Source organism: Manis pentadactyla, chromosome 11, assembly GCF_030020395.1.
Source record: "Manis pentadactyla isolate mManPen7 chromosome 11, mManPen7.hap1, whole genome shotgun sequence".
Lineage (NCBI taxonomy): Eukaryota > Metazoa > Chordata > Mammalia > Pholidota > Manidae > Manis > Manis pentadactyla.
In genome coordinates, this window is record NC_080029.1 from 28,744,784 (window position 1) to 28,757,106 (window position 12,323).

Genomic DNA, 12,323 nt, shown 5'->3' on the forward strand with positions numbered 1-12,323 from the left:
AATGGCAAAGATCAAGGTTAAGGACAGATTATTAGAAGCAGCCAGAGAAAGAAATAATATCACATACAAAGGAAAGCCCATCAAGCTAACATCAGATTTCTCAACAGAAACCTTACAGGCCAGAAGGGAGTGGCATGACGTATTTAATGCAATGAAGCAGAAGGGCCTCGAACCAAGATTACCTTATCTGGCAAGACAATCATTTAAATTTGAAGGAGGGATTAAACAATTCCCAGATAAGCAAAAGCTGAGAAAATTTACCTCCCACAAACCATCTCTACAGTGTATTTTGGAGAGACTGCTATAGATGGAAGTGTTCCTAAGGTATAACAGCTGTTACCACAGGTAATAAAACCACAGTATAGAAAAGCTAATTACTCAGCAAATGCAAAATTAAATTAACTATCCCAAAGTCATTCAAGAGATAGACAAAGAGTATAGAATATGATACCTAATTACAAAGAGTGGAGGAGGAAGAAAAAGGAAGAGAAAAAAAAAAAAAGGAAGAGAAAAAAAAAAAGAACCTTTAGATAGTGTTTGTAATAGCATATTAATTGAGTTATCTTAGACTCTTAGATAGTAAGGAAGTTTACCTTGAACCTTTGGTAACCATGAATCTAAAGCCTGCAATGGCAATAAGTACATACCTATCGATAATCACCATAAATGTATATCGACTGAATGCACCAATCAAAAGACACAGAGTCACTGAATGGATAAAAAAACAAGACCCATCTATATGCCTGCCTACAAGAGACTCACTTTAAACACAAAGACATACACAGACTAAAAGTGAAGGGATGGAAAAAGATATTTCATGCAACTAATAGGGAGAAAAAAGCAGGACTTGCAGTACTTGTATCAGACAAAGTAGACCTCAAAACAAAGGAAGTCACAAGAGACACAGAAGGACATTACATAATGATAAAAGGGTCAATCGAACAAGAAGATATAACCATTTTAAATATGTATGCACCCAACACATGGGAGCACCTACATATGTGAAACAAATACTAACAGATTTATAAGAGGAAATAGAATGCAATGCATTCATTCTAGGAGACTTCAACACTCCACTCACTCCAAAGGACAAATCAACCAGACAGAAAATAAGGACACAGAGGCACTGAACAAACATTAGAACAGATGGGCCTAACAGACATTTACAGAACTCTATACCTAAAAGCAGCAGAATACACATTCTTCTCAAGTGCACATGAAACATTTTTAATAATAGATCATATACTAGGTCACAAAAAGAGCCTTGGTAAATTCAAAAAGATTGAAATTGTACCAACCGGTTTCTCAGACCACAAAGGTATGAAACTAGAAATAACTTATACAAAGAAAATGAAAAATCCCACAAACACAGGGAGGCTTCACAACATGCTCCTAAATAACCAACAGATCAATGACCAAATAAAAACAGAGATCAAGCAATATATGGAGACAAATGACAACAATAATTCAACACCGCAAAATCTGTGGGACACAGATTAGGCCATGCTAAGAGGAAAGTTTACTGCAATACAGGCCTATATGAGCCATCTAAACTCACAATTAAGGAAACTAGAAAAAGAAGAACAAATGAGGCCCAAAGTCAGTAGAAGGAGGGACATAGTAAAGATTATGGAAGAGATAAATAAAATTGAGAAGAATAAAACAATAGAGAGAATCAATGAAAGCAAGAGCTGGTTCTTCGAGAAAATAAACAAAATAGATAAACCCCTAGCCAGACTTCCAGACTTATCAAGAAAAAAAGAGAGTCTACTCACATAAACAGAATCAGAAATGAGAAAGGAAAAATCACCATGGACACCACAGAAATACAAAGACTTATGAGAGAATACTATGAAAAATTGTATGCTAACAAGATGGATAACCTAGAAAAATGGACAACTTTCTAGAAAAATACAACCTTCCAAGGTTGACCCAGAAAGAAACCGAAAATCTGAACAGACCAATTACCAGCAATGAAATTGAACTGGCAATCAAAACCTACCTAAGAACAAAACTCCTGGGCCAGATGGCTTCACCGCTGAATTTTATCAAACATTTAATGAAGACCTAATATTCATCCTCCTTAAAGTTTTCCAAAGAGTAGAAGACGAGGGAATACTTCCAAACTCATTCTATGATATCAAGATCAGGCAAAGACCCCACCAAAAAAGAAAATTACAGACCATTATCTCTGATGAACATAGATGCAAAAATACTCAACAAAATATTAGCAAACCAAATTCAAAAATACATCAAAAAGATCATCCATCATGATCAAGTACAATTTATTCCAGGGATGCAAAGGATGGTACAACATTTGAAAATCCATCAACATCATCCACCACATCAACACAAAGAAGGACAAAAACCACATCATCATCTCCATAGATGCTGAAAAAGCTTTTGACAAAATTCAACATCCATTCATGATAAAAACTCTCAACAAAATGGGTATAGACGGCAAGTACCTCAACATAATGAAGACCTTATATGACAAACCCACAGCCAACATTATACTTAACAGCAAGAAGATGAAAGCTTTTCCTCTGAGATCGGAAACAAGACAAGTATGCCCACTCTCCCCACTGTTATTCAACATAGTACTGGAGGTACTAGCCACGGCAATCAGACAACACAAAGAAATAAAGGTCATCCAGATTGGCAAGGAAGAAGTTAAACTGTCCCTGTTTGCAGATGACATGATATTGTACATAAAAATCCTTAAAGAATCCACTCCAAAAGTACTAGATCTAATATCTGTATTAGCAAAGTTGCAGGATACAAAATTAATACACAGAAATCTGTTGCATCCCTATACACTAACAATGAACTAGCAGAGAGAGAAATCAGGAAAACTCATGAGAGAAATTAAAGAAGATACCAATAAATGGAAACACATCCTGTGCTCATGGATAGGAAGAATTAATATTGTCAAAATGGCCATCCTGCCTAAAGCAATCTACAGATTCAATGCAATTCCTATAAAAATACCAACAGCATTCTTCAACGAGCTAGAGAAAATCATTCTAAAATTCATATGGAACCACAAAAGACCCCAAATAGCCAAAGCAATCCTGAGAAGGAAGAATGAAGCTGGGGGGATTATGCTCCCCAACTTCAAGCTCTACTACCAAGCCACAGTAATCAAGACAGTTTGGTACTGGCACAAGAACAGTTCCATAGACCAATGGAACAGACTAGAGAGCCCTGATGTAAACTCAACTATATATGGTCAATTAATATATGATAAAGGAGCCATGGACAGACAATGGGGAAATAACAAGCCTCTTCAACAGCTGGTGTTGGCAAAACTGGACAGCTACAAGCAAGAGAACGAGACTGGATTATTGTTTAACCCCACACACAAAAGTAAACTCAAAATGGATCAAAGACCTGAATGTAAGTCATGAACCATAAAACTCTTAGAAGACAACATAGGCAAACATATCCTGAATATAAGCATGAGCAACTTCTTCCTGAACGCATCTCCTCAAGAAAGGGAAACAAAAGCAAAAATGAACTCATGGGACTACATCAAACTAAAAAGTTCTGTACGGGAAAGGATATCATCAACAGAACAAAAAGGCATCCTGCAGTATGGGAGAATATATTTGTAAATGACAGATCCGACATGGGGTTAACATCCAATATATATATAAAGAACTTACACGCCTCAACACCCTAAAAGCATATAACCCAATTAAAAAATGGGCAGAGGATATAAAGAGACAGTTCTCCAAAGAAGAAATTCTGATAGCCAACAGACACATGAAAAGATGCTCATCATCACTAATCATCCGGGAAATGCAAATTAAAACCACAATGAGATTATCACCTCACACCAGTAAGAATGGCCAGCATCGAAAAGACTAAGAACAACAAATGCTGGCGAGGATGCGGAGAAAGGGGAACCCTCCTACTCTGCTGGTGGGAATGCTAGGTTCAACGATTGTGGAAAGCAATATGGAGGTTCCTCAAACAACTAAAAATAGAAATAGCATTTGACCTGGAGGTTCCACTCCTTGGAATTTACCCAAAGAATACAACTTCTCAGATTCAAAAAGACATATGCACCCCTATGTTTATCACAGCACTTTTTACAATAGCCAAGATATGGACGCAACCTAAGTGTACATCAGTAGATGAATGGATAAAGAAGGGGTGGTACATATACACAATGGAATACTATTCAGACATAAGAAAGAAACAAATCCTACTATTTGCAACAACGTGGATGGAGCTGCAAGACATTATGTTCAGTGAAATAAGCCAGGCAGAGAAAGACAAGTGCCAAATGATTTCCCTCACTGGTGGAGTATAACAATGTAGCAAAACTGAAGGCACAAAATAGCAGCAGACCCAGAGACTCCAAGAAGGAACTAGTGGTTACCAAAGGGGAGGGGTGTGGGAGGGTGGGTGGGGAGGGAGGGAGAAGGGGATTTAGGGGTATTATGTTTAGTACACATGGTGTGGGGGATCACAGGGAAAACAGTGTAGCACAGAGAAGGTAAATAGTGAATCTGTGGCATCTTACTACACTGATGGACAGTGACTGCATTGGGATATGGGTGGGGACTTGATAATATGGGTGAATGTGGTAACCACATTGTTTTTTCATGTGAAACCTTCATAAGAGTATATATCAATAATATCTTAATAAAAAAAAATTAGTGCTTGCCAACAGAGAATAACAATGTAAAAGGCTAAAACATTCAAATTTACAGGTCTTCATACAGCAAAGAGTGAAATAAAGAAATTTTTGTACATAAATATATTGCAGCCATGAAGTCTTTCTGTAATAATAACATCAAAAAATCTTTCAACTTATAAAACAAATGCCAAAGTTCAGGGTGCAAAAGGTCAATTTAAAAAATCTTAAGGGCAGAATTTAACGAGACAAGCACCAACTATTAGTATTTCTCCCTAAAAGCTGTACTGTTATTTAGAATTAGTCACATGCTCCATTCATTGTATTTTGGGAAAGTCTGATAATGCAGCACCCTGAAGGAATCCATGACTTCTCAATGTAGAGCAATGTACCTACTTTCTTCTGGGTCCTCACTGGCTAGGATGCTGCTGGAAATGTCCTGGACAGCAGCTCGTGACTCAGTTGTAGAATGATGAGGCCCTAGGCGACTGTCCCTCTGGGCTTCCCATTCTTCACTGAAGCCGCCATCGTCACTCTCTGTCACAGGGTCTTGTGATTCACTTTCTGTGCCTTCAAGAGAAAGTGTAAATTACAGCTCTTTAACACTAAGAAAAATATCTTAAAACCTTTAAAAAAACATGAAGCAGTAACTACCTGACTATGATTGTAATCAGGTTAGATGGCTCTTAAACCACAGATTATGGGCTGTAAAAGTACCTGTTGGTTGCCTATCCAATAGCTATTTTCCTCTCATTTCCTGAAGACAGAGTCCTGATTTGTTTGGGTTTCTCACCCATGGGACCCTAGTGGTAAATTCCGATCAGTCCAAGTCAAGTGTGGTGCTCCCACCATTCCTCTTCCCAATGGAAGCTGTAGGTGTGGGGTTGGTACTGGCCAGTGTGTGGGGAGGTAAAGCCTATTGTGTATTCTTGGGAAATCTTTCTCATTCTTCAAGAGAGACTCAAGGAAGAAATAGCTCCTTTCTTTCCTTGGATGTTATCTTATCTGGATATGATGCTTGAACTGCAGCTGTCATCTTCTGACCATTAGGAACAGTGGGCTGAGATCCAAGTCTACATCTAAGGATGGCAGATGCAGAGCAGGAAGGCAGAAATAATCACATCAACAAGATGTGTTAACCATACAAATAACTACACCTCAGGACTTCTGATCCCAGGCAAGAACACATTTCTTCTTTGTTTAAAGCAACCAAGTTGGGTTTTCTGGTTTTTACAGCTGAAAATTGATAGCATTCACCACTGGCTTTACTCAGAGAGTAAATGATTTTTGGGATGGCAGGATAGGAAAGGAGGGAGTTAATTTTTTTATGGGCTTGTCATTTTGTTATAATAACTGCCAATCTGCGGAGAAAGACAAGTACCAAATGACTTCGCTCATTTGTGGAGTATAACAACAAAGCAAAACTGAAGGAACAAAACAGCAGCAGGCTCACAGACTCCAAGAAGGGACTAGCGGTTACCAAAGGGAAGGGGTTGGGGAGGGAGGAAGAAGGGGATTAGGGGGCGTTATAATTAGCACATACAATACAGGTAGGTCACGGGGAAGGCAGTACAGCACGGAGAAGACAAATAATGACCCTACAGCATCTTACTGAGCTGATGGATAGTGACTGCAATGGGGTCAGGCAGGGGGACGACTTGATAATATGGGTGAATGTTGAAACCACAATGTTGCTCATGTGAAATCTTCGTAAGATTGTATATCAATGATACCTTAATTAAAAACACATATATACAAAAAATAACTGCCAATCTGAGAATCGTGAGCATAAAATGATATGAGAACCTTCCATACACCAAAAACTATTTAAAGTTAAATTGAGAATACTTTTCTTTTCCTTCTTTATTTTTTAATAATGTAATGAATGTTCACAGCAGAGGTAGATTTACCATACATCAATAAAGCTTGTACACTTCAGATCTCTCACTTGCAAGGATTCCTTCTGGGAGGAGCCCTAGCAATTCTGTCTTTGTAATTTGTATTCTTTTTCTTCTTTCTTTTCTTTTCTTAACCAGGTCTCCAGAAAACTTCAATCTTCCCTAGTTTGGAACTTGTAAAATCATAAAAGTGTAAGACTTATAAATAAAGAGTAGTGTGCCATCCCTCCTCACTCCTGGTCTTCCCTCCACTTTCAACCTCTCCAACTATTTCTTTTGGTATTTACCTCCATAAGGAATTAGAAATAGTATGCACAGAGTACTATATCTTGGTGTTTTATTTTAGATACTTAGTCACTTCTTATAGGAAAGATGAAGCATTGTCTCTCATTGTCTTATGCACACACATAAATTTAACTCTCCTTATATTCTCAGTAGGTCACACTTTCATGTTCATTTCAGTTTTTATATCATCACTATGCAAAGAGCATTCATAACGGAACTGCTTTGCTATGGCCAGAATGTACTATACATCTATTTGCTTCTTTTGTACTTTCAGTTTTCCCTGGAAAATGGACTCATTTTTTTCCCTTAATTAATTTCCCCTGTATTACCTATGCCTAATTCATCCTCGAACTCTGAGTTTTCAAACACTCAGGTATCCTCTCAGGTGCATATTTTTTTCCATGTACAGACATCCCTTTGGAGCCCTATGTCCTTTTGTCCAATCTAACTTCTAGTTCTTCTAACATAATGGTTTTTCAACTGGGAGCAGTAGCTCCCTTCCAGGGGGTGTTTGAAAAGAATTCGGAGGGAGGAGTTTTTGGTTATTGCATATGGCAAAGCCCCATCAGCACTCAGTGGGCGAGCAGCTGGGAATGCTAACCATCCTGCACAGTGAGGGAAGCCCACACAATGAACTGCCCCGCCCCAAATCCCAGCAGCATTCCGGAGGCACTCCGCAGGTCACCAGCTCCTCGCTTCAAGGCCTGGCCCATGTTGTTTCCTCTCCTGGAAGGCTCTTCTGCTCTTCAGCTGGCCATCTCCTATTATTACTTCCTCAGGGAAGCATTCCTTGACTTTCCAGTATAAACAAAATTCCTCTACCATAAACTTTCATCACAACTTAACACTTCTCTTTCGCAGTGATCACACTGCATGAATTTATTTGTGGAATTATTTGTTGAACATTTGTGTCACCCCAAGTAGGTCACAAATTTCACAGGGATGGGATATCTCATTTAGGGCTACACCCCAGTGCCAGCAAAATTCCAGGTACACAGTTAGCTGCTGAATCAATATTGGTCAAAAGAATAAAATCTTGATGTTCCAAAAACACACTCACACTCACATATTAATAAACATATACTCACTGACAACTAATCTTTTCCTTTCTTTATCTTCACACAATAATCAGACTTTTAGCAACTGTATCCAATATATTTCCTTCTCCTCTGCTCCGTCTACTCCTGATCTAATGCCACCTTGTTCTGCTGTCTTGCTCACTGAAGAATGGGCCTGTTATGTTTAGGTCCCAAAGAGAATTCTCAGTTATAAGAGTCCTCCTCATAGGTACCCAAATGCTAAATCAGCAGTTTTCTTGGCGCTATAAAACCTAACTCCCCTTTCCTTACAAAAGCAACTCAATTGAGCCCTTTTTTCTTCTCTCATCTATCTTTACTTTGCCTGCTTTTTCAGCTTCCTCATAAGGCTAGCTCTTTGTTTTTCTTCAACAACAAAAAGTTTCCTTTCTTCTTGACTGTTTATATTGCGCTATTATTCAACTCCTCCTAACAGCAACTCCAAACTTATGTTCTCCTTAACATTGTCTGTCCACCCACAAGTGGGCCTTTCGATCTCCCATCCTAAGTCATTATTCTTATCCTCATCCAGAAAGTCATGTTCACCTGGAATATTTTATCTTCTCAGTATGAACATTAACACATCTCAAATCAAAGTATATTTAAGTTATGGAATGGGTATCTCATCCAGTACTAGATCCCCAGGTCAGACCAGAGGTTCTCATCTTTAGATGTTTGGAGAGTGAGCTTATCTTTCTTTTTTAAATCATAGCCTCAACTTGAACACTTTCATGCTGGTATTACCGGCATTTAATGGCAGAAATTCTTAGCCTACAGTGCCTTGGCTGTATTACTGGTTTTGGAGCACCTGAATTCCTTATATTGTCTGTATTTACTGTGTGATACCAGTTTTCAGGAGATTCTCAAAAGAGCCCATAACCAAAGAATGAAGTTAAAATCATTGCTTCCTAACTCACTGTTAGCCCCTAAGATGACAAAGGCCCCCCTCCTCCCGCAACCAGGAAATTACCAAATGAAAGTCACCTACTTTGTGCATTATAATTGGAGTTTCTGGATACCTTCCTTTGGGCTTCTGGGTCTCCTTCTGCCATATTCACCAACCACACCATTGTCGCTGTTGAGAAAGACAAAAGATTAGGTAGGCGCTGGAAACACAGAGGGAAGTACATAAGTAGAGAGCATTTACTGTAGCTGCTATTTTAAAGCTGTTTATTATAGTCCCTGAAAAGTAACCAGAGAAAAAACAGCAAGACTCCACTGAGACAATAGCTGGACTAGCTGAATATCCTAAAACAGTGTGAATTCATTGATGAAAATTACTTACTGGAACTGAAATAGAGGATTAACTGGGGCTCACAACAGCATCAGATGATCATTATTCTAAAGATGCAAGGAATAAGTTTCCTTCATATCATGCCTCACTTCTGGGGTTTCCATTAATGTTAAATTGTGTTATATACAAGGAAAAAAAAAAAAAGGCTAAAAACAATAAACAAAGTGGATGGTCATTCGGTCTCTTCTATGTCCCTTCCACATAAATACATATATATCTATACAGATAAAGATACAGACAATCTCTGTCATGTTTTAGAGGCATTGTGAATATTTAAGATGGTACTTCTCATATACTGTAGGTGGGATGAAAGATGGTAAAGCCCCTATTGGAGAGAAATTTGGTTAACATCTAACAAAACTACATCTGATTAACCCTTTGACCCAGGAATATCACTTTTGGGAATTTATCCAGAAGACACACCAATCAGTAACAACACAAAACTCCATATAAACATCAACCACACACAGCTACTGCAGGAACCTAACACCAGAGGCAACCTGAATCCAGTCTGGTCAAGCAATTCTAAGCAAGATACTTGGCATTTATGTCCTTTGACTTTTTATCACTGATTTTATAATTATATCCATGTTGCATCTTGCATAACTTACGAAAGAAATACAAAACCAAAGAGGCTGAAAATTCCATAACAGCCACACCTACACAATTCACCAAGGCTTTATAATTTTGACATCAAACAAGTCTCATTATATGATAACCCAGCTTACATTCATCAAAGTCAACATAAGCTATCCAGGCAATACACTATTTAGCTAAATCCAAACCCAAGAAAGAAACACATGAGCCACCATGAGACACAAGGCTTATGAACTTCTGTAGCCTTTTTGACAGTGAAAGTAGGTATTTAAGTGATTTTCTTTTTTTATGCAAGTATGGAAAAATACAGTTAAACTCTTTTAACATTTTAGTATTACCATGGAAGTCAGGGGTCAGCAAATGTTTTCTGTAAAAGGCCAGGTAGAAAACATTTTGGGCTTGTGGGTCACATCTGATCTGTTAATGTTCTCCTTGTTCTTTTCTTTTTTACTGACACCTCTTTATTTTATTTTATTTTATTTTTTTTTATTGAAGGGTAGTTGACAACAGTATTGCATTACATTAGTTTCAGGTGTACAACACAGTGATTCAACATTTATATACATGATAATTCTAGGTACCAGGTATCACCATACCAAGTTGTTACAATATTTTGACTATATTCCTTATGCTATACATTACATCCCGGTTACTTATTTATTTTACAATTGGAAGTGTGTTTATATATATATATATATATATATTTTGTGAGGGCATCTCTCATATTTATTGATCAAATAGTTGTTAATCACAATAAATTTCTGTATAGGGGGGTCAATACTCAATGCACAATCATTAATCCACCCCAAGCCTAATTTTCGTCAGTCTCCAATCTTCTGATGCGTAACGAACAAATTCTTACATGGAGAACAAATTCTTACATAGTGAATAAGTTACATGGTGAACAGTGCAAGGGCAGTCATCACAGAAGCTTTCGGTTTTGTTCATGCATTATGAACTATACACAGTACTGACACCTCTTTAAAACTGAAAAAAATTATTCTTAGCTCACAGACCATAAAAAATAGGCTATGGGCCAGATTTGGCTTCAGGTAGTAATTTGCTAACCCCTGATATAAATCATCATGAACAGAATATGTATTTGTTGAATAAATTAACATTACTAAAATAGTATCTAAGAAACCTATTCCTGGTCTTTCAACTTAACAAAACCTAACATCTTAGAGCAACAGAAAAATACGTAACTTAAAAAAAGTTTTTCTTAGCAAGAGAAATCAAGGAATTTATTGGGTTAAAGTGAAAAGTACACTCTTGAGACAGGAAAGTGGGCTATCTGGAATCCAGAAGGAGTCCTAAAAATTTAATATAATCTAAAAATTCCCCAAACTGACAGGAAATCAAAGAAAAGCTTTTACATAAAATGGTCTACCTCAAGGGACTGTAAGCTTCATTTTTTTAAAATTAAGGTATCACTGATCTATACTCTTATGAAGGTTTCACATGAAAAACATTGTGGTTACTACATTCACCCATATTATCAAGTCTTCCCTATGCCCATTGAAGTCACTGTCCATCAGTGTAGTAAGATGCCACAGAGTCACTAGTCTTCTTTGTTTCAAGCTTCATTTTTGATAAGCTATCATAGTAGACCACTTCTGCTAGTAATACTAGGGAAGAATGATTTAGTTTAAAAAGTGAGTGCACATTATTCCTATAAGAACAATGAGAACAGAAAACAAAACTGCTCACATTTCCTAAGGGTAAGACCCTTTTTGCAACTGAACATCCTTAACTGAGGAAGAGTATACAAATGCATAAAAGCACTGTCTCTTTAAAGAAATAGCCGAGAAGACTGATTTAAAATTTTTCATATTCATGTTTATACCAACGTTAGGGAAAAAGAAGTCACCAATACTGCTGTTTTTTAACATTCTGTTTAAAAAAAAAATGCCCCCTCAAACTCAATGATTTACAAAATCCTCACCAGATTTGTATTTCATGAAAACAGGTGATCTATACAGGAGGTAAAGGCTTATGCTTATATTTTCCCATATATGTTGAATTATGGCTAAAATATCTCAATGTCAAATGTTATACAGACTCGTCTTTAAAATTACATATGAAGGATATTTTAAAACAATAGAGTAAATGCTTATTTTCTGAGTATCCAATTAACATATGTGTTAAAGTTGTGGCAGACTGAAAGACTATTCCTAATACTTCACCCCTCCTAATTCTTGCACCCACACTCTTGCCATGGGCTCATAGTAAGTGGAATGCAGTTTTCCTCTTCCTGGCCTGGGGCTCAGCAGATGGCATGTGGGCAGAGGTGACAGTGTGCTGATATCAAGCCTAGGTATTAAAAGGCCCTTTTGTCCTCTTGCTCTTCTAGCTGTTACGAAGAACATGTCTTCAGGAGCCCACTGATTGATGGAGGATGGGGAACACATAGAGCAGAGCTGCCACAGCCAAGTCAGATGAGTTGATGTTGGGGTGATGATGAATGACTATTATTTTTAAGGCACTGAGGTTTGAGGTGGTTTGTTACACAGTATTATTGTAGC

General features: G+C 37.6%; 1 protein-coding gene across 5 annotated transcripts in view; it reads right to left on the reverse strand.

Moving 5' to 3' along the window:
- PSEN1 (presenilin 1) overlaps positions 1-12,323 on the reverse strand; it is a 90,941-nt gene that overhangs the window by 10,569 nt on the left and 68,049 nt on the right. For 4 of the 5 annotated variants that reach the window (XM_036913278.2, XM_036913279.2, XM_057488339.1 and 1 more), the window contains 2 exons: positions 8,896-8,982; positions 5,045-5,218 (listed from right to left, as the gene is read on the reverse strand). In XM_036913278.2, the coding sequence (XP_036769173.1) occupies positions 5,045-5,218; positions 8,896-8,982 (261 nt within the window). Of the gene's footprint in view, positions 1-5,040; positions 5,219-8,895; positions 8,983-12,323 lie in introns of all 5 variants that reach the window. The other variant, XR_005030463.2, reaches the window with a different exon arrangement.